General features: G+C 39.9%; 1 protein-coding gene across 2 annotated transcripts; it reads left to right on the top strand.

The window, feature by feature from the left end:
- The first annotated feature begins 600 nt into the window (after positions 1-600).
- Positions 601-23,011, top strand: bmper (BMP binding endothelial regulator). Of its 2 annotated transcripts, XM_058418112.1 has the most exons (14): positions 601-1,504; positions 3,088-3,173; positions 9,493-9,592; positions 10,870-10,952; positions 13,193-13,283; positions 13,549-13,631; positions 14,834-14,933; positions 15,031-15,275; positions 16,245-16,349; positions 17,521-17,566; positions 18,328-18,654; positions 19,606-19,942; positions 21,663-21,793; positions 22,352-23,011. In XM_058418112.1, exons 1-14 carry the CDS (start codon positions 1,399-1,401, stop codon positions 22,531-22,533), a joined length of 2,022 nt encoding a protein of 673 aa, XP_058274095.1. In that variant the 5' UTR covers positions 601-1,398; the 3' UTR covers positions 22,534-23,011. The 2 variants fall into 2 exon arrangements, with proteins under 2 accessions (XP_058274095.1, XP_058274096.1); XM_058418113.1 differs by lacking the exons at positions 601-1,504; positions 3,088-3,173; positions 9,493-9,592 and adding an exon at positions 10,361-10,404.
- The last annotated feature ends 284 nt before the right edge of the window (positions 23,012-23,295 follow it).

Raw genomic sequence — 23,295 nt, 5'->3', positions numbered from 1 at the left:
GCAAGCTGTGGGGGGAGGATTTTATGGCGAAAAACGTGGCTGCATCCGTGCACATCCCACTCAATCCCACAGAGGGTCACGGGTCGCGCGTTCCTGCCCTTCCGACAGCTGACCGTGCGGAGTCTAGTAGTCTGCCGCCGCTCACGAGCGTGACCAGCTGACCTAACACACACACACCTAGAGCATCAAACACACATGACACACCATGCAAGCGTCTATTATTATTATTATTATTATTATTATTATTATTATTATTATTTATTATTATTATTTCTCCAGTGTTTTGATTTTGCAGTAAAGGAAATCAATAGAAGTATTAAACAGATTTAATCTCTACCAATTATTCCACGTGCAAAAGTTCTCTTTGGTGCCATCTAGAGGATCAGTTTACTGGGTTCAGTGTTCAGAACAATCCCTAGTGGGTTCAGATTTAATGTGTTGCAATAAAAAGAAAGAAAAAGCAGTTTCCTAACTACAGCACACGCATACACAAAAAAAATCGGGTTGGGTTATAACTCTTTGAAGCCGTGTTTTATTTGTTATCCAGTGGCTTTTTTGGATCTTTGGAGTGTTGCAAAAGTTTGCTGTATTCAGTCGGTCACGCGCGGTTGTTTGCATAACAGAAAATAATCAGTGTAAGAGTAGCCTTTGTTCTTTTGCATGAATTCCTGTGTAATGTTTAATGCATGGCACAGCTGATTGGCCCCGTCCCCCCACCCCCTGTCCAGGCGCGTGAAGTGCTCCTTTTGCAACCTGGTTAGCGGTAAGAGGAGATGAGATAGGAAAACAGGCGGATCCCCTCCCCGGTGAGACGTAACAGTGTTCATTACAGAGCCGCGCGCAGACATACGACCACCAACACCACAGCCACCACCACCACCACCGACAGAAAAGGTTTGGAGGATGAGCATAATAAACCCCTCGGTTGCGATTTAAATATCTGTGTGTGGTGGGGGCTGATCTGTTCTTGCTCGGGAGGAGGTTCCTGTGTCGCGGGAACGTTTAACTGGAGGCGCTGAGTTTCTATTAAATCCCCACAGTGCAGTGCGCCGCAGCTCAGTGCGCGCGCCGGGAGCGTCGGAGGCGCGTCAGGTTCAAAACACTTTTCCTGTCCACGAGCTGGGACGTGACTCTTTTTTTGGACGCTTGTTAGACATTAGGATATTCACGAGCATCTTTCCATGCCCTCAGAGGAGATACTGAACACTTCGGGGAGACAGAATGAGGAGGACGGTTGCGTGCGCACTCGCTCTGCTTTTGTGCTTTAGGTTTTCTTTAGCGGAATGAAGGTGAATAATTCCGAAACCTTCTCCAGATTCATCTCTTCACTCTGACCGGATTTTAACGTTTGGATAAAAAAAAGTGTTTGATTTTTTTCACACTTCGGACTAACCGGTGATGTTTTCCTCACCGCCCGAGACTATGAGGCTCGTCGTCACCCGTAGAGTCTTTTTCTTATTTTTGTTATTCCAGAGTCCTCGGGTAATCGCGTCCATAATTACAGGTAAGCTGATCTTTAAGCGCGCGCGCGCGCCATAAACTCGTACCGGAGCGCACGTTTCCGTGACCATGCCAACCTGTTGTTGATGTTTATTACTATCTAAACTATTCTATACTAGAATCTACTAGAAGCGCTCAAGCAATGTCAGGTTTCTTCTCGGAAGTCTGTGACGTAATTAATTTAGCATTATTAACTCCAGTCATTACATTTTTACTATTACGAATAGCACTCCTCTTCAAACTAATTAATGTAATAGGTTTTTGCGGCTACCCGCCTTTATAATTATAATAATCAACACAATATAACTGTGCGCTTAAAGAAAGAAAGAAAGAAAGAAAGAAAGAATATTTCTTATTGCTGGAGCGGTAACCCCACAGGGTTCGTATCTAGTATTTAGTATCTTTATCTTTCCTTTGCAGATGCAAGATTTGAGCTTAAGGACCACTGGTACTTTTCTTTCTTTCTTTCTTTCTTTCTTTCTTTCTTTCTTTCTTTACTTATTTATTTATTTTAAAAAAGATTATTAACTCATGATAGATAGATAGATAGATAGATAGATAGATAGATAGATAGATAGATAGATAGATAGATAGATAGATAGATAGATAGATAGATAGATACTGAATTCAAGGGGAAGTTTGAGAACACATGCACTCAAAGGTACAAAATGATGTACACTTGATGGTTCATGGAAAAGTACTTTTCTTACCGATAATCTAAAGTTCTAGGGTTTGCCTCTTTCTAAAGGTTCTCCTGGAGTCCTTCTATAACATAGACCTTTGTTACAAAATATCCCCCCAAATTCGTTATTTTTAGTGCGCCATAAAAGTGTTATGCGGTTTAGGATTTTTTTTGCTTTCTATAAGACAATAAGCCCGATCTATTTTGTCACACTGTTCAATGCTACACCAGTGTGCGGTTTGGGACGCAGCCATGCCCCTGTCCCACTGTGTCCTCTTGGGAAAGCGCTGTGAGAGATGAGGGGGAAGTTTGATTCGAGCGCGTGCAGAGCAGGTGGAAAGAGCTCGTGATTAACGGCGTGCATTCCGTGCTCGGTTTTAACGGGACTTAAAACCCTCAAAAGCTCAAGAGAACTCGAGAGAAAGAACTGCGTCTCGTTCCTTAATTAAAAACAATGTGTGGGCTTGGGGATTTTCATGTAGAGCTGAAATATGTATATAATTCGTCTTTATATAATAGCATGTAAGAAAAAAAATAATAATAAAAAAGAAAATTTTCTAATTGAGTGCACTTGAATGCATGCATGTTTAGGCGAGAAAATAATTGTAAAAACATTTTGTACACGAAAGCGTGCTTTAAATAATAAATAAAGATGGGAAGAAACGTAAAAAATATCGAATTAATTGATTTATTCAATACAACAAAATCCGACAGAAAAGAATCGGATTAAGGATCATACCAAAGTTTTTTTTCAGGCGTCAAACAATCTTGTAATCTCTCTCACAGTGTTAATGTGCGCTATTGTGTGTGTGGGTGTGTGTGTGTGTGTTTGCGCGCGCGCGTCTCACCGTTTAGCTCCCCGACCACAATCACCCCCTCCTCCTCCCCTTTTGTGTCTCGCGCAGGAACTGAGGCGAGCTGTGACAACGAAGGAGAGGTGTTACACATCCCCAACATCACCGACAACCCCTGCATCTCCTGCGTCTGTCTGGTGAGATAAACTTTTCCCTGATTATTATTATTATTATTATTATTATTATTATTATTATTATTATTATTATTATTATTATTTTTATTTTATTTATTTATTTTTTTTAATCTGTTACCAGACTTGTTCCTGCATGTGTTTCTCAAGCTTGGATCTGAATTTGTGCCAAAGCTCAAATCAGCTCAGATCTTAAAGACAGAAGAGTGGCTTTAAACATATTTCTGTTTCATGGAACTGAATTGTTGTTGACTTTCAACATGAAATAGCTGCAATCTAGCCTTTTTACAGAAAGCTCGTGAACTTTACACGTGGTCTGCGCACACTTCACACGTTCTAGGTTTGCCACATTTCTCACCTAGTGCACGTGCTTATATTTTTTATTCACATGGAATTTCTTCACTAGAGTTTCTCCATTTTATTATATGATTTACTGAAATGCTGTTATATTTAAGATATCCGTTTTTATGGCATAACGTGGTGAAATGCACACGTGTTCACGTGATACAGGATACGTTGAATTTATCACGCAAATTATTATTATTATTATTATTATTATTATTATCATAGAAAGTGAAAGTGAAGCAAATTTTTAAAATTAATTTTTAAGTAATTCATACAAAAAATGCAATAGAGATGAAAATATGAGCACGCGCTCGGTGACCCCTCCTTCCCTCCCTCCTCCCCTCTCCTCCTCCCCCTCATGACGTGGTCACAGTCTGCCTTTCATCTCACCGCTCGGCTGCGCGTCGTGCGGGTCTCCGGGGAGCGCGAGCTCCAGAGCCGGCCGTGTGTCTCGGCTCGCGCTGATCGCCCAGTCTCCACTAATGGCTGTTCAAAGAGCGCCACAGGAGCTCCATTGTCTGTGCTAATGAGCCCCAATGACCGCGCCGTCTGACTTTCACGTCTCCTGTCTGTCCACGTCTCCTGTCTGTCCGGTACAGCGATCATTCTAAACGCGTTTAAATGTCTTTCAGAAAGGCAAATTCCTGAACTCTCAGTGTTTCTGGGAAATGACACGTCGTCGTCAGTTCTACGATAAAAACAGCACAGAAGAAATCTTTTTTATATCTAGGGTTATTAGAAATTACCTTTTTTATACTAATATTATATATATATATATTTCAATATTCTATATATATATATATATATATATATATATATATATATATATATATATTTCAATATTCTATATATATATATATTCAATATTATTGAATATTTATTTAATATTAATGTATTAATTCTAATAGCCCATTTTTTGTTTCTATAGCAACAGCTCATTCCTCAGGTATAAAATGTGTAGTCCTTGTTATGGTGAAGGCTTTCTTTAAGAAAAACGTTTATGTAAAATCTATAGAAGGAGTCTCCAGTGTCAGTGTTTTAAAAGAGTAATGGGAAAGTCTTCAGGACAGTTTTTTTTTTTTTGCTTTCCAGATTTGTTTTGTTTGCCTATATTAAAAAAGAAAGCCTGGTGAGGGAGCGACTGTTTACAATAGATAAAACATAAGTGACATTTAAACAGATGAATTAGTAACTGTAAACAGATTAAATGAATTTACTGATAGATAGATAGATAGATAGATAGATAGATAGATAGATTTACATATATATATATATATATATACAAAAATTTCAGACTAAGAAAAAAGAAGAAATATAGAATACAGTAAGTAAAATTAAACATAGTAGTGCAGATATGAAACACAGTTGTGGATTTAACCGTATTTACATCAGTATATACATCACACTACAGATGTGCAAACTGCCAGTAGATAATAAATATGAAGTACCTTGAGGGTCTAGAAAATAGTGTTAATGGTTATAGTAGTGCAGTGTGAGAGTGTTATCACCTGTCACACACTGTTGAGTGAACTATTGTGCATTGTTATTGCGAATGGTTTGAATGACCTCCTGTAACCTTCTCTGTGACAACCAATCCGAACGAGTCTTTCGGAGACTAAAGGAAAATAATCCACTTTGGGTTGAAGTCACTCTGCTTTTCATGTCAGCCTTCATCCCACCACCCTGTCATTGATTATTTTTCTAGAACTAAACCCCACCAAGTGTTTTAACGCTTCCATAGACATGAAGTCAACCACAGACAGACCTGCTTAATCATTACATAATCCGTCTACAGAACGTGTGACAAGTGAATTATTTGGTCCAATTAGCCAATGATAAATGTTTAAATGATGTCCTGTAGAAAATATGTGAATGGAAAAGCATTTAGAGTTCGACTTCAAATCACAGCAAGGCACATTTCGTCACCGCTCGCTCGTCTGTCGTCTGTAGCCGAGGCTTATGTAAACGAAGGCTTGTTTCACTGACGCTGACAGAGTTTCCTATAATGTAAGCTGTAACTGTCATAACAATATAATCGCTGACTGAAATGCAGATTCTAACTCTGCGCACATGGCTTGCTTTGAGGGATATTTTTGCTCCTATTTTTTGTTTAAAATAAGTTGGGTGATGTCATCTAAAAGAGACAGAAATAAAAAGCCACATCAAGAACATTACAGGCTCGTCACGTGCCTGTCTGAGGAAACCGTCTGAGGTTGTGTGTAGAGTTACGAACAAAGAATTCACTTTCTCAGAGTACAATATAGTTCTGTATGCAAAAATGAGTATGCAATTTGTATGCAGTGCAAAAATGCATGAACTAATCTGTGAACAAAATGGCGCCTTCACAGCCCGTTTAAAATAAAGCAGTTTGCTGAGAATTAATTGAATGAGGAAGAGACAGGAGTCAGAGCTGGAGGAAGCAGAGCTGAAGATGTTGAGGTTCTCTTTGGGAGTGACACGGTTGGACAGGATTAGGAACGAGTACATCAGAGGGACGGCTCATGTTGGATGTTTGGGGGACGAAGTTAAGGAGGACAAATTAAGATGGTTTGGACATGTCCAGAGGAGGGAGAGTGAGTATATTGGTAGGAGAATGTTGGACATGGAGCTGCCAGGCAGGAGGAAAAGAGAAACGCCAAAGAGGAGGTATATGGATGTAATAAATGAGGATATGAAGCTAGTGGGTGTGAGTGTTGAGGATGCAGAAGATAGGGATCGGTGGAGAGAGATTCGCTGTGGTGACCACTGAAGGGCCGAAAGAAGAAGCTGAGAATTAATCAAATGTTGTTGAGCAAAAATGTCTCGAACGTAAGCTTTTTTTTCATGAACTTTCACACGGCCATCACTCATTTGCTACCTGGGAATTAGATTTTGTTGTTTAGCAGATTTATATAGAATTCTCCCAATTATAATGTATTTTTCCGCTCATTTATTAGAGCAAACTCAACACTGTAGGGACAAATCGTTTATTTATCTTCTCGCATCTGAATTCTTGCCACATTTTCCTCTGTTGGGATTTTTTTTCCTTCAGCTCTCTAATGTGCATTCAGTAAATTTTAAACTGTATATTGGGCACTTAGTTAATTTAGTGGAATTAGTGGAATCAGCTATAGATTGTCTGGGTTAGGACACAGGCTTTATGTTGTTCAGAGAAATGTTAAGGGTCAGAGGAGACAGGAGGACACTTCGAGTAATGAGTTTGCTTGTGTGTTTTTACTACGATGAATTTATGCTACTTACATGTATATCATTTTTATTTAGTCTACACTGTATGATCTACAACCTGCAAATTAAATGTTCTTAAAGGGTTCTTCCTCATGGTGTAGGGTTCTGTGAAGTATCGTTAACATCTATTAACTATCTATCGCTGTCTGTCTATCTATCTATCTATCTATCTATCTATCTATCTATCTATCTATCTATCTATCTATCTATCTATCTATCTATCTATCTATTTTTAAGATTGTAGCAGCTGACATTAATGATATGTCGAATGTATTCACAGTACAGATACCGAAGCTAATACGGCTGTATGATGAATGATCTAAAGCAGATATTCGTGTGTAAAGTATACCTCATTTAAAATAAAAAGTTTGTTTACAGTTGAGCAACGTGAGCAGGCGCGTTGATTATGCTGAGATCCCTTTCGGTTCATTTGTTATTTATAAACCGATTTAAACAGAGGACATAGCAGTCACAGAGCAGCTGTACAGAAATCCTGATATAGATTTCAATCCATCTCTTTCCCGTCTTTTTTTTTTTTTTTACTTTGATCGGACTTGTTCCTTCACATGTTTTTAAGCTTAGGATTTTAATTTGGGCAATTGATCAGATCGGCTTAGCTCTTGGAGATAGGAAGATGAAATGGCTTTAAAACTATTACTGCTTCAAAACTCATGAACTTCAGATGTGGTTTGCATCACTTAATTTTGAGTTATGACTGACTTTTTGTTGAAGGCAACATTATATATTCCAAAGATAAAGATAAAAGATAAAGCTATCTATTCCTCTTTTTTTTTTTAAGAAGAAGAAGGAGAAGAAATGCTCTTAAACACCAAACCAGGATAATCCACCACATCCAGGACCATCCCTCTCTCAGAAACGTGGTCTATCGCTTAGATTTAGTACATGGCTCATGAAAAGCAGCATGGGGGTACTGAAGAATTTCACAGGCCTCCTCTCTGCCTGGACGTCTCATTCTGAGAGATTTCACGAGCTCCAAACTTTTTAATCTCCTCGGACCTTTGACCTGTTTCATAAAGGGGAACATCGCTGTGTATGATCTGTGGTAATAACTCAGAGGGAAGAATAAGGACAGATGGGCAAACAGAGGGTAATGCGCAAACACTTAACACTGCAACCAGCGAAGTGTTCAGGAAGAGGTCGTAAAATCAGCATTGAGCTTGTTAAACTTGAGACGTTGTAAAATTCATGGTTACGTTTGCGCCGAAGAAGAAGAAATGTCCCGAGCCCCCAAGAGACTGAAAGATTTAATATTAATGGAACATTTTAAGTGTGGTATAAAAAAATGATACCTTATATTCTTCTTATAACACACAGATTTGCCAATACATTTATTACAGAGTGACATGACAGGATTTTTTGTTACATTTTATGCTGTGGAATATCCAGGGGACAATTTAGTTCCTTTATGTCTTACATGCAGCACAGACGTTCCTTCATCATCCTCCACTTTTAAAGGAAAGCACCATTGACTATTGCAAAGCACTGACACCAGAGACTCCCTCCATTAATGTTAAAATGTTAAAGATCTCCTTACAGAAAACCTTATATCAGTGATTATATATTTTTCTTTGTTACTATAACAATGACTTGAGAATTACAGGAAGAACTACTGTCAGTGCTGCTTTTATAGAAAAGCGACTCAACACCTTTCAACCGGATTAGAGAATTTGAGAATTATACTTTAGCGCAGTTATTGGCATAGAGAGAACTTTGGGAAAAGTCCAGGTTTTTATTGATTGTTATTGCACTGAGAGACCTTTGTGTTTCACGGCCTTTTGCACATGTTGAAGAGGGTCAGAGGCGAACTATACTGTACAAACTCCCGAGTCAAACATTCTGTCTTTGAGACAATTGGAGAGTTTGTATGTGGCATTTGAGCTGGACCGGCTTTTGGTTGGTGTCAAAAGGACGCCAGGTCTCGGTGGGACTCTCGGGTTCTCCGCCTCCATCTTGTGCTGTCATTTCTCCAAGGCGACGTGACGGGTTAATGAATTCCTTGTATTGACTTACTCCAGGGTCTGACTTTATGAAAGGAAATCAATGGAGGGCGGGTTGTTGCCGGCCGACTTGTAAGCAGATAGCTCTGACAGCGTTTAGCGGCGCAAGGCATTCCTTTGACCTTGGTGAAGTTTGTAAGAAAACAGGATGGAGACTGTACTCTCTCAAACTCTCCTGCGCAGTCTCACTTCTCCCTCCTTCACATCGCCTATCTCTCTCTTTCATCCTTTATCGAAATGACATTAGCCAGGCTCGTCTGAGGCATCATAAAGCCACGCTGTAATATTCCTAATGTTTCCCATGACCTCTGTTATCCACACTATTCATTCTGAAGAGAGCGAGATCTGTTTAATCATTTCTCCAATGTTTGTCATAGGAATTCATCAAAGCCATAAATTCTGTTCACTAACCGTGAAGAGATAAACTCACAAAAGCTGAATAGTACGGAAATTACAGCTTCACGTGATCTGACTCTCTCTGTCTCTGTCTCTCTCTCTCTCTCAACCTCTCAATATCTTTATCACTCTCTCTCTCCCCCTTCCCCCACTCTCTCTCTCTCTCTCTCTCTCTCTCTCTCTCTCAATCTTTCAATATCTCTCAATACCCCCCCTAACCTCTCGATATCTTTATCTCTGTCTCTCTCTGAATCTCTCAATATCTTTATGTCTCTCTCAATCTCTTAATATATTTATGTCTCCCTCTCTCTCTGTCTCTCTCCAAAATTTTCCCTTTGCAGAACAATAAAGCAGACTGTAAGCAGGAGAAATGCCCCCTAGTGGCAGACGACTGCGCGTTGGTGGTGAAACAGACCGGAGCCTGCTGCGAAAGATGCAAAGGTGAATAAACTCATTACTGTTCACTTATTTTTATACACTTTACATTCAACTGTAAATTCTCTTTGCTGTAAATGGATTTTACTGATTCATATTATTTTTCATGTGTGATTTGCTCACACAACAGGTTCACATGTGCAATTTCAAGACATGTTAAAAATGTCACATACCATTCACCATGGGCGTCGCTAGGCTATTTTTAGGGGGGGCTTTAGCCCCCCTAACATTTCTACTCAGCCCCCCTAAAAATTCTGCGATTCTCCCTAAACTGTACACAAATTTGTGATCGCCTCAGTCCCCTTTAAATTACAATAAGTTTACCATCCTACCCTGTTAGTCAAACTTTTATTTTATTATTTTTTTATTTTTTACTATTATACCCTCATTGGGGGCTGAGCCCCCCTTAAATGAAAATCCTAGAATCTCCCCTGCCATTCACAGTATTCTGTGTGAAAATCTATGAACATATAAATAAATCTGAATCATACCTGATTGTCTTTGACCTTGATTTTAAGCATTGCATCTACTCATAGAACTCCATCATTAATGTGTGTGTGTGTGTGTGTGTGTGTGTCCAAAACATTCTCATTCCACACACAGATTCAGCAGCTGCTTAGAAATAGGAGTTTTGGGTGTAGGTTCAAGTTTATGGGCCCCGAAATAAAGTCTTAATTTTTTTTTTTTTTTTTTTACAAGCTCCTAGCGCTGGTTTGGCTCGTCACATTCGTCAGAAGTGAGAGAAAGAGAGAAAGAGACGGCTGAGGTCACTCCGGACTGAACTCATATCTTCACAGCGGGGTGCAGCCTTTTGTTTAGTGAGCTGTTTCTCTTTCTCTCTGTCTCTTTTTTATTTTTTATGAGTCAGGGGTTTATTAAGGATGCCTGGGCTTTCTTTTTTTTGTAATGTTAAGGTAGGCTTTGTTAGTTTTGAATGAAATATCCCAGCCGTCATCTTTTGTGTTGTTCCTGCGTTTGCTCCAAAGCTCACGGCTCACGCTGCTTCCTTTCATTCAGGGCCATATTGGATTTGTTTTATGTGTAACATTGCGAGGGGTGGGACGAAGGGTGTGAGGTGACAAGGGGCACATGAGGCGCTGGAGGGCTTACAGTAAAGTCCCAGACATTTCCAGATGGAGCAGGGTTTCCATCTACACAGTAGTGACTTAATGTGTTTTCTCACTGGTCAATTCAAGGAGATCACTGGTGTGCTTTTCAGTGTTAGAATTCATTTCTTTTTATTTCTCTCTCTCTCTCTCTCTCTCTCTCTCTTTTATTTTTAGGCTGTCAGCTGGAAGGAAAGTCCTATAACAGCTCGTATTCATGGTCGACCCCGACCAAGCCGTGCATCACACGCCGGTGTCAGGTGAGACTCACTGTGTGTCCAACAATAAAAAAAACAACATGGCTGCCTTTAAATGAAAAGGATTAATAGAAATGAGTGCATCAGCCACTCAAAAGCTTAGCTGTGAAAGCTTAGAAGTAATACAGACATTCTGTAACCTTTTTTACATCACACTGGTTTATACACTCTTAGAAATAATTGTTAAATCTAGGATCGTGAGAGTTTTCAGTTCAATTCCTCCTTTAACTCTTTTACCCAGAGGCCCCAAAAATGGAGTTTGCTCCTGTTTTTGTTGTGTCCATGTTCTGCATTGAATGTCTTTGTCATGTCACAAGCCACAGTGGAGGTTCATAAGAAGCTCATATGAAAGTAGACACTCCGGGCTTCAGGAACTTGTAGTTTTTCCTCAGTATTATTTGTTTTTACCTAGTCGAATGGGGCTATATTCATAGAGAAGTTCCAAAAAACCTCTAAAAAGGGTTCACATTTTTACACAAATATTGCTATCTTAATAAATATTAAAGAACATTAGAAGTCTGCTTTATAAATAATCAATTAATGAGCACAAATGGTTATTAATAATGAGATATAGGACTTTAAAGTCAAGTTTGAAATGCAAAGTAGCAATCAGATATTGTGATAATACAGTTATTAATCAAACGGTAATATTAGAGTAGAATTTTAATACAGTGAAAATTTCATTGGAATTAGAAATGTATCATTTTATTTATTTATTTTATTTATTATTAGAAATGTATATAGCACTCCCGTCTTTTCCAGGGAAAAGATCTCGATTACTCCGAGACTTGAGAATGAGAATAAATAACAGGCTAAAAGCGACAAAAAGAAAAAGAGCATTCCATATTCTCTAAATATTTATCAGGACATTACTGAAGCAATGGGATCCACAGCTTTGATATGTATGAGTGCTGCCTGAAGGCGTAAAAGAAATGTAAAGAAAGTGCTTGAAGATTGTATTGCTATTAATATTAATAACCGAAATGATCCCAAAAGTAATGTGTTTTGGACCCGGAATGACTTTGTCAGCATCCCAAAGTGTTACCTTAGTTAAGTGTAGAGGGAATGACTGAGGACAGAGTTATAGCTTGTTTCCTTACAGACGGTAAACAGGTGAACTCTGATCTTTTGTCCAAACATCTGGGTCGCAGTTTTCCAAATGTACACACACACACACACACGCACGCACGCACGCTTGTACGCTCACCGAGTTCTTGAATTGCAGAACCACAAGAAAGCGCTGCATGTTGCACGTGAACGCAAAGCGAAGTGTGTGGGCAGAATTCCACTCAAAGCATTCAGGGTCCAAACCAATCTGAAAATGCTTTACTGTGGCGTATGGTTCAAGAAGTCGTGGGGAAAAAAGGACTGCATTTTCCACATTGTACTGACCTCAGAATGCAAGATGTGCTGTAACTGCATGCCACCTAGACTCCCGTAAACCTGCCTTCCCTACACACACAGACTATATGCCTATATGTCTGTCCCTGGTCAATTCTACAACAATCTTTAATACAATTGTATACAGTTCAAGGCTCTCTGATTATTTTCTGCAAAGCTTTAGAAATCTTGAACCTGCTAGCAATGTATTAAGTAAGGAATACATCATAAAGAGAATGCTGTAACAGAAAAGTAATCAACAACGGGGTAGAGTGATAAATCCGAGTTATTGTCTGTAGATGATTAAGATTCCTATAACAACACAACTGAATACTTTTCACCTCATTAAATGTCAATCATTTGTTCTACATCCAGAAAAACAAGGTCCATTCCTCTCTTACATTAAAATTAGCAGCTATAAACAGTCCTTCTATCACAAGCCTCGCTTTGTTTCTCTTTGTTTAAGCTAATAACACAAACACAAATGCAGCTTATTATCGTTTGTTACTGAGAAAACTGGAAAGTCTGTCTCTTCAACAAGACACTTATTGTCCCAGTTGTCTGTTACAAAGTGTTGTCACTGGAGATCTTTTCCAAAAACATTAGATTTATTGGTCACATACTCAACCGTACACAAGCAGTGAAAAGTTTTTGGGTTTTTTTTGACATAAAAATAGATTAAGATTTATAATAAAAACAGAATTTGCCTTTGCAAACAGATATTGTGCCAGAAACCACATCTGTTCAGCTGAAAATTATTTTATATGAGGCAAACTGTACAAAACAACCTGCTTAGGTTTCTAAAGTTTACAATTTAATGTATGCAAGATGATTATAAAGTCCTGATGTTGTGTTTGGGACAGGAAGGTGTAATAACCGAAGCAGAAATGCAGTGTGTGGTTCCCTGCAAGAATCCCAAAATCCATCCCAAGAAGTGTTGCCCTTCCTGCCCAGGTGAGTGAGTATCTGTGTTGGTTTGGAGCTAATTTGTAACTATAAGTGATTCTTTTAATGTAAAAGTCAAAAACCTAAAAACGAGGTCAAAGTGGATATGATCTGTTGGAGCTACAGGAATAAAAAGAATATTAGCACAATATTATTGCACAACATTTGAAATTTATTTTAGACTAAAAAGGATACCTGGATGCTAAAAAGGTTGCAAATTGCGATCATGCAATGTTAAGGAAGTGGATTTACCTTTTACTTTCCTTGTGCTCAGGTTGTATTTTCGAGGGTCGCTTGTATAAAGAGAGAGAAGAGTTTCACCCTGAGGGGAAGCCCTGCATCAAATGCATGTGCACCGTGAGTACTTCTGCCAGTCATATCTGCAAATTGTCATTTCCCCAAAAGACATCTGTGTGTGATTGTAATCTCCGGTACAAAGCAGCATTCCTGAATTTCTCTAGACAAACAGGCATATTCTATAGCTTTTAACACACACATGTTCCTAATACAGATTCCCTCTCAGATCTGATAGAACTCTTAAGCTTTGGTATCTTACAGAGGCAGTAATGTTAATGTTGAAGACCTAAAGGCGTACACGTCCGTGTTTCCAAATCTCTTGCGGTATCTGGCCAGGCTCTGAGATCTGCAACTAATGGGTTTGTCTTTGGTTCTCCAGGGAGCCACTGGGCTTGTTTCAGCACCCTTTAACAATAAATAAACCTCGCGGATAAACACATTAAGGCCTTTACTGTGCTTCCCAGTCAATTAGAGAGCTTATGTGTGTGTGTGTGTGTGTGGGTTAGTAGAAGTACAGGAACATGGCTAACACTGCTGGCCTGTGGAGGCTCTCCAAACATGGTTTATTTTGGATGTTGGTTTCTGGCTCTTGAGAGTCTTTGGTTTATATTCTCCATGGCTTTGTTTGGTCATTTTAATGAAGGCAGCATTAAAACCTAATACATGGGCTCAGATGAGTCATTCACTCCACCTCCAGTCCTAACATTCCTGTGCACAGTCGTACACTGCGGCGACGAAAGGCTTCAGGACCTGGTTTGCTTTACTGAGAAGATAAAACAGTCGAAGATAAAAGTTACAGCATTTCTCTATGTCTCCTCTTTGATGAATGGTACTCTTTTTATTCCACCACTCTTTACTCATACTCAATTGCATGACTGGTAGATGGTAAGCATTAGCATAAGCACCATTACCTTCTTGAATATAAATATAAATATTGATACAAATAGGAGCTGTAGAATTTTTTTGTTTTCCTTTTCGAAAGAATACAGACTAGAGTGTGTGAGGCTTGAAGTGTGAGCCTATAGGATGCAACAAAATATTTGCACAAGCTTTTATATACAGTATTTTCATGGAGACATGAGCGAGCAGTCAGATCTGAAGCTCTCAGTCCAAAGAAAGTCCATGTTTGTGTGCATTTACAATGTTCGCCAAGGTTCCAGAAGAAGAATAAAAAAAAAATCTGTATATAGCCACACCCACGTTGGGCTTAAATCCATATTCACCCAACAGATTCAGATACTCTTTATGTATGCCATTCTCAGGGAAGCCGAACGATGTGCCATAGGGAGGTTTGTCCTGTTCTGTCTTGCCCATCCCACCTGAGCCAAACCCCTCCAGGCCAGTGCTGCCCCAGGTGTCAGGGTAAGCTGTTCACATACATACACACATCTTAATTGTATAGTACCACCAGGTAGTCCAATCCATGACAAGTGGTGTGCTCATTTTTTCCTTTGTCCAGGTCAGAGGAAGGTGTTTGACTTGTCCCTGGGCAGCTGCTTATTCCACAGTGAGGTCTACGAGAACGATACATCCTTCAGCTTAGATAACTGTACGATGTGCACCTGTCTGGACTCTACAGTGGTGTGTAGGAAACGCTGCTCTCCAGCTGGAAGCTGCCAGGGCAGCCAGTGCTGCCCTGAGTGTCTCTCTTACCTGAAGACAGAGGACATCAAATACTGCAGGGTGAAAAACAAGATCTACAGGGTGAGGATATGACTGAAAATTCAGTGGTCTGGATGAAAAGATGTATGTATGTATGTATGTATGTATGTATGTATGGACGGGTGGGTGGGTGGGTGGATGGATGGAAGGAAGGAAAAATTAATGAATTCTTTTATAGAAGGATGGATGGATGGATAGATGAATGGATGGATGGATGGATGGATGGATTCATTTAAATAAGGATGGATGGATAGATGGATGGGCGGAATGGGTTAATGGATTTATTCATAGATATATGATATGTGCATTGTCAATGATATGTGCATAGAGTTATAGACTTTGGAGTTAGATGGATTTATTTAGGGATACATAGATGGAAGAATAAATAAATAAATGGGTTTATGTATGAATGGAAAGATGGATTGGTTTATGAACAGATGAATGTAGAACTAGTAGATATATTTCTGAATGGATTGATCTTATGGGTGGTGAAGTAAAGATGGATGACTAGTGGTGAAATAATCATTAGGATGGATGGATGGATGGATGGGTGGGTGGATGGATAGATGAATAGATGGATGGATGAAGAGCTGTTAGAAGGATTTATGACTGAATGGATAATATGATTGGATGGCTGGATGGATGTTTTTGTAACTGATTGGACTAGAGGATTGGTTCATGGCTGCATGTAAAAGTGGAGATTGTATGAATGAATAGATACATAATTGTGATTTTCACATAAATAGGGATCGGTTCTTGGATGGTGAAGTAAGGATGGATGACTGGTAGTGAAATGGATGGATGGATAATTGGATGGATGGATAAATAGATTTGTAGATAGATGGGTGGATGATTTTGTAACTGATTGGACTGGAGGATAGGGTCATGGCTACATGTAGAAGCGATCAATGTATGGATTAATTATTGGAGGATGCACATAAATAGGGATAAGTTCTTCTCATCGCTCATTGCTCTCTCTCTCTCTCTCTCTCTCTCTCTCTCTGACTGTAGGATGGGGATCGCTGGTCATCTGTGAACTGCACATTATGTACCTGTGTGAAGGGGAACATTGAGTGCCAGCCTAAACACTGTGTGCCAGTCACCAGCTGTCCTGCGGTGAGGATATTAAACATTCACAGACCAAACAACACACATTAAAATGTACCATTCTGACTTTTGTTAAAAACTGAGCACAACAGCACCACAAACGGTCATACGACAAATAAATGGAATAGTATGAAGAAGCAAAGCTGGGCCTGATTTCTGTCTCAGCTGTGACTGAGAAGGCATGTGTGAAATGCATCTATTGACTGTCTAATGAACATGAATAAGGTGGATGGGACCCTTTTTTTTGCCTTTGGGGGAAAAACTTAAAGTAGATAAACACACATTGGTCATTGGACAAAGGTCAGAGAACTTAATTTGAATGTTTTGTGGTTTGGACAAAAGGGTCACAACATTAGAGAAATACAAAAGAGTGTGTAAGTAATAGTTTACCCCACTTCAGTCTTATTATGATATAATGCATAGCCCAGAATGAATAGTTTCATTGTCTACCCTCTGATAGATATTAAACATGACCAGCCTTGATTTATATCATTCCGTCATGAAAACTGGTTCTTTACACTAACGTTCTATGTCCTACTAACCCTGACCAGCTGTTCCCCACCCATCACTTCACCCTCTTAGCAGAATTACAGCCTGTAACTAAGCAGCGTTGGGAATATCCTCCTGTGTGGCGTGCTGATGTAACTCATACACAGCCTCTCAGTCGTGATTTACTCTCTCTGCGCCTGTGATTTATCTGAGCCCCAGGCGATTCCACTACTCACCCTGATATCTGATTTTCTCCGATTCTGCATTCCACCCATTTCCCAGCACACACCTGTCCTTGATTTGGGGGACAGCCAGACAGCAGGAACAGCCTTTGACTGCTTTGCCTCCTGTTTGACTGACAGCAAAGAGACGGCCCTCTGTATTTAGACGCTCTCACAAAACCACAGGCCTTTGTATAAGCTGAATGCACCAGGGTTCCGGTTGAGTGTATGGCTTGATGTGTGCGTGTGTGTGTTGTTGTGTTTTTGGGAGGGAGGGGCGGAAGGGCTCGGAGATGGTGGGTAAAAGAGGGGGGAAAGAGACCTTTGATGTGTACTTCTGATGGTATTTAAAACAATCTACCCCCTTCCACTGGTGCTCTCAGGCACAATGTCTGTTTGTGTGACTCTATACGTTTGGACTATGTCTATAAAACTCTTCTCTTTTTGCGGGCATGTGTATGTTATTGCAGAATAAGATACTGAACCGGACGGGCTGCTGTCCTGTTTGCACTGAAAGTGAGTAAGTTTACCTTCACCATTATCTTGACTTTGCCCTTAGGACTTTTTTTTTTGTACAAAAAGCAGTTTTTATTGGCGCAAAGACCATTGAATCGTAGCCTGTCATAGTATTACGGCTAAAACTGCAAGTCACTATAAAATGGTGCCTTATTCTCTACAAACCACCAGGCTCCACAGGCATATAGAAGCTCACATAATATATGATATATATAGTGGTGGGGTGGATCCTAGCACATCTAAACAGTTTAACCTAATCGTGTAATGTAATGCTTAAGATTATAACAACCATATTGCCATTAGACACCTATAACTGGCAGTACGTTTGGATAAATGGATGCTTAGATACTTAAGAAAAAGCTATGGAACTGCACCACAAATAAAGTCCTGGTTCTAGCTGTAGCAACGTTGAAGCATTGACATATTAAATTATAGTCGTCAAGTCAATCTAGCTAAAAATCCTAAATAACTTTTTTCCATTTAAGATAAGGTCATAAGGCCTGGCAGCTGACGTCTGGCTCATATTAACTACCACTGTAACTAGATCTTCCCTCCACAATTCTCCACAGTGGGTTAAAACCAAACACGCTCATGTTTCCTCTTGAATAACGGCTTTTCTATAGAAAAAAAACGAGCAGCAAACGTAGGGCATGTGCAAACTGCTGGGTTTTAAGTAAACAAAACAGCAAATCTAATTTAAATGAAACTGTAAGGTCAGCCTCAGAGACCTTCATGATAACACGTTCTTCTTTCCATTTCAGAGCCAGGTGTGTGCACTGTATTTGGAGACCCCCATTACAACACATTCGATGGGCGCACCTTCAACTTCCAGGGCACGTGTCAGTACGTTCTGACCAAGGATTGCACGTCAGCGAGCGGCTTTACTGTCTTGGTGAAGAATGACGCTCGAAAAACACGCTCCTTCTCCTGGACCAAGTCGGTGGAGCTGCGTATGATGGGGATGACCGTGAGCCTTCACCAGCACTTAACAGTGCGACAGAACGGCACGCGTGTCGCCCTGCCTTTCCACAGCACCGGCGTACACATCGACCTTGACGGATACCTGCTGAAACTCACCACCATCATAGGTAAGGACCGAGAAAAGGCGACGATCATGTGAGCATGGATGTTAAAATAGAATTAAATAATTTCTCAGTCAAGCAGTGCAGCTAATATTTCAAAAACACAAGAAAAGTACGAAGGTCTGAGAAGAAGACCATATCCTGCTGAGTGTCCTTGATTTAGAACACACACACATGCACACGCACACACACACACTTCTGTCCTTTAAAGGCTGAACAAAACACTGAACAATGAGCCGACATACGAGGACCTTTATACATGGACACGGGGGTCGGGGGTCACATGCCAGGACACAGGCTTTTTATGTTCTAGGCATGTACAGTGGAAATGTAAACATGAAACACGTATAAAAGTCAGGAATTTGTTGTCCACAGTAATAAGGATACATTTTCATAACAAAAAGTGAGATGGTGAGAAAATACTAGGAAAATAGTCATGCTGCTTGAGCCAGGAAGTTTGTACCATTTGTACCAAGCAATTTGATGTTATAGTCCAGGTACCATTTTTTAAAAATGTGTTTATGATTTAATATACATACTCTATATAAACTGTATGTAAGACTGCAGGTTTTTTTTATTGTACAGTGTACAGTACACAGCCAAATTATTCCCTGTTTCCAAATCCAGATTATTATTCTCAGCTAGAATAACTCAATAATCCTTGTTATTATTTCCTGTAAGAGGAAACAGCTTGATATTTCTGATTATTGACAGTGAGGAAACGTCACATGTTAGTCGTTAGGTGCAGGCATAACATAATCAATTCGATAAAAAAATATGGAGTCAGAACAATCAGAAAAAGTTATACAAATAGGTTATTCAAAAAGCAAAAAACATAAACATTATAAATTAGATTTGTCTCGATTTTATATAACTAGTCAACTTATATTTGTTTATAGCAACAAATTAAAGACTGTGGTTCGTTGTGTTGTGCGTGTGTGTGTGTGTGTGTGTCAGGTCTGGAGATCACATGGGACGGTGACAGTCTGGTGGAAGTGGTGGCTGCTCCTCACCTGAAGAATCGACTCTGTGGTCTGTGCGGTAACTATAACGGTCACAGGAGGGACGACTCAGTGGGCAGTGATGGCCAGTTCAAGTACGACGTAGATGAGTTTGCAGAGTCGTGGCGTGTGGATGGTAACGAGGTGTGTGAGCAGCCTCCCCGCAGGCCCACGCCGTTCCTCTGCCCCGGCTCGGTCAAGGTGAAGATCCGTGCTCACCGCTCCTGCCACAAACTCAAATCCTGGGAGTTTCAGAAATGCCACTCTGTGGTCGACTTCGCTCCTTTCTACAGGTGACTAGCACACTTTTACCAGATAATACATTCATATATTTTGCTGTTTTTATTTTACTGTTTGTAAAAATTTGTTGTTAGCAGACTACTAAGCTTCTTTCTTTTTTGTTCTTAAATACAGTCAAGCAGGGATCAATTAGTTTTGTGATTAATGTGCAATATAAATAATATATCTGTGCAGTAATCAGTCTAATTTGTGCTATTTCTGTAGGTAAGATATCTCTTTTTAGCTAGCTTTATAGCTAGCTTGCTATGATCTTACCTAATGCTTACTGACACCATATCGCCAAATGTTTTGGGACATCTACCTTTACATGCACATGAATGTAATATGGAGTTGGCCCACCCTCTGCAGCTATAACTCTTCTAGAAAGGCTTTCCACAAGGATTAGGAGTGGGTTTATGGGAATTTTTCTCATTTGTGAGGTCAGGCACTGATGTTGGATGAGAAGGCCTAGCTCGCAGTCTCCACTCTAATTCATCCCAAAGGTGTTCTATGGGGTTGAGGTCAGGACTCTGTGCAGGCCAGTCAAGTTCCTCCACACCAAACTCACTCATCCATGTCTTTATGGACCTTGCTTTGTGCACTGGTGTGCAGTCATGTTGGAACAGGAAGGGGTCAAACTGTTCCCACAAAGTTGGGCACATGAAATTGTCCAAAATGTCTTGGTATGATGCTGAAGCATTAAGAGTTCCTTTCACTGGAACTAAGGGGCAGAGTCGAACCCCTTAAAAATAACACCTGAATTCAATGATTTGGAGGGGTGTCCCAAAACTTTTGGCAATATAGTGTATATAAAACAGGCTGAAACCTAAATTATTGCTGTAGTAGCAGGCTGAAATATATAGTAGAAGTATTGTAAACAGGCTAAAATATGAACTAGCATTATAGTTAACAGCTTAAAACATTAGCTAGCATTATAGTTAACAGGCTAATCATGCACTAGCTGCATTATACACAAACTAAAACATGAACTTACATTAAAGCTTTTAAAAAAATAAAAAATAAAAATAAAAAAGACTGAAACATGAACTAGCATTACGCTAAAATGACTGGTTTCAGTGCTACAGTTTTGGTATATATATAAAGCTAGAAATGTAAGCAGATATGCACATACCTACACTATTGTTATGCACATGCCTACACTACTGCAGGCTAAAATAATGCGTTATTGTAAATTATCTGGTCTTTAAAGTCATTACCAACTCTTTTGTTTCCTAAAAAGCTTCTTTCCTCTTAATGCTGCTCAGTGTAAATTTTACCTACAGGAATTAGCTAAATAACATGGACCAGGATTAGCATTTGATTTTTATTTCTGCTTCTTGCTTGATTGAAATAGATGAGGATTTAGTTTAAATGTTAGCGGATGGAGTTCAGTCCTTGTTGTGTTACTGAAATCCTGCTGCCTTTTTATGATAAAAGTAAGCAGCATATCTTTCAGAGTATTACAATAATAGTTAATTTTTTAAAATAGCTAACTGTAGCTAAGTGCTCAAAAACATAATATTAATGCAGAAATGCTCAAAAAATAAAAATAATACAGTATATAGTGTGGCTTGAGACTAAATGAAAACTCACGTGTAATTCCTCTCCTCACCACTAGATGCTGCTCTTGTTCCGCTGTGTTTAGCTCAGGCTCATACACTGTGTGTGATCCTGTACATTGATTCTGATTCACCTGCTGTAATTAAATTTAACCAGAGTATTCTGTCTGTTCAGGTCATGTGTTACAGACATGTGCGAGTGCCCTGTACATAAGAACTGCTACTGCGAGTCCTTTATCGCCTACAGCCGGGCGTGTGAGAGAGAGGGAGCGCCTGTGCTCTGGAGACCTGAACAGTCTTGTATAAGTAAGTAAGAAAGAAAAATATACAAATTATCAGGATACATTTGCTTCCTTTTTTTTCCTTTTCACTGAGTGGAGTAATTTAATGAGCTGTAGAATGTTTTATTTTCGATGATATGACAAGACAGATTTGCCAGGAATATCAGCATTTCTCTCAGATTAATAAATAAACAGTTTCATACTCATTTCACACGTCATTGTGTCTCGTGAACTGTTGTTATTCTTGAGAAGAGTTCAACAGTGAAATCTTCTCATAAGCACAAAAACATTACTGCTCCAAAACTTTTGCCTTCCAATCATAGTGCATTTATTTTCCTGTTCCTGATTAAAGTTCATCACAGATTTCCCATTCCCATATTCTCATGTCTCCTGACCCTGTCATTGGTCCTACCTTATGGCGGACACCTGTTTAGTGTTACTCCTTGATTAGTTCGATGCGGTTTCTTGCAGCCTTGTCATGCTCCAAACTTTAGTTTCTTGTTTCCATATCCTGATTTTAACCCTTGTTTCTTTCACTCATTCCTCTGAAAAACTAAAGTTTTTGTCTTGATTCTTTGTGCAGCCACACAATGCCGACAGGGCGCTGTGTACGATACCTGCGGCCCTGGCTGCACCAAAACCTGCGACAACTGGAACGAGATTGGCCCTTGCAACAAACCCTGCGTGGCAGGCTGCCACTGTCCGGCTAACTTGGTGCTCAGCCAGGGCCACTGTATTAAACCCATGTCCTGCCCTGGCCGGTGACCCGAGTGACTCCGGCGACCCTGCAGACTTTATCTTATCTGCAGGTGAGAGGCCAAAGACACACAAAAACCCTCACAGGGGGACTGGATCATTTGTGAGCCCATGTTAACTCTTCATGCATTGGGAGAGCGGGAAGTGCAAGTGTGAGCCCTGACCTCCTCGCACAGCCCGAGCCGCAGTAAAAGGACCTCGTCTTCTGCCACGTCGTTTACTGAACGGACGTACGAGCGAGCTGCTCTTGTTCATATTCGGTTTGGGACACGGTAGGGGGAAAGACACCAACTGGACGCTCAAACGAAGACTGAAAAAAAAAGGGACTTGTACAAAACTCTAATTTTATTAACACCGACTTAAATGGAACTATTTATGTATTTACTTGTTCATTTAGATGTGTTTATTTTGTATCTGCTGTGCCTGAGGAGGAGCACTAACATGACTGGTCAAAACGCTCACAGAGAAAAGTACTGTATTTCTGAAAGCCTGTAACGTTGCGGCTGTGTACGAGCGAGTGTGTGTGTGTGTACGTGTGTTTGTATGCGTGAACTTTCTGTAAATCTAACTTGCCTAATAAGCAATTATTTATGAAAACACGTTTGAGACCTACATCCTCTGAAAGAAATGAGCCGTCGTCTTTACGTGGGTGTGGTGAGGAAGCGTGGAAAGCACCAGGGCCTGTGTTCAGGCTCATTACAAGCTAATAAGGAAGGACAAAAGACTGTTGGTTTGCCCCTATGGTGGCAAATCTGAATTAGTGGCTTCCCT

This window comes from Hemibagrus wyckioides, linkage group LG20, assembly GCF_019097595.1.
Source record: "Hemibagrus wyckioides isolate EC202008001 linkage group LG20, SWU_Hwy_1.0, whole genome shotgun sequence".
Taxonomy (NCBI): domain Eukaryota; kingdom Metazoa; phylum Chordata; class Actinopteri; order Siluriformes; family Bagridae; genus Hemibagrus; species Hemibagrus wyckioides.
The sequence above is the reverse complement of the archived record's forward strand: the minus strand, read 5'-3'. Positions and strand labels throughout refer to the sequence as shown.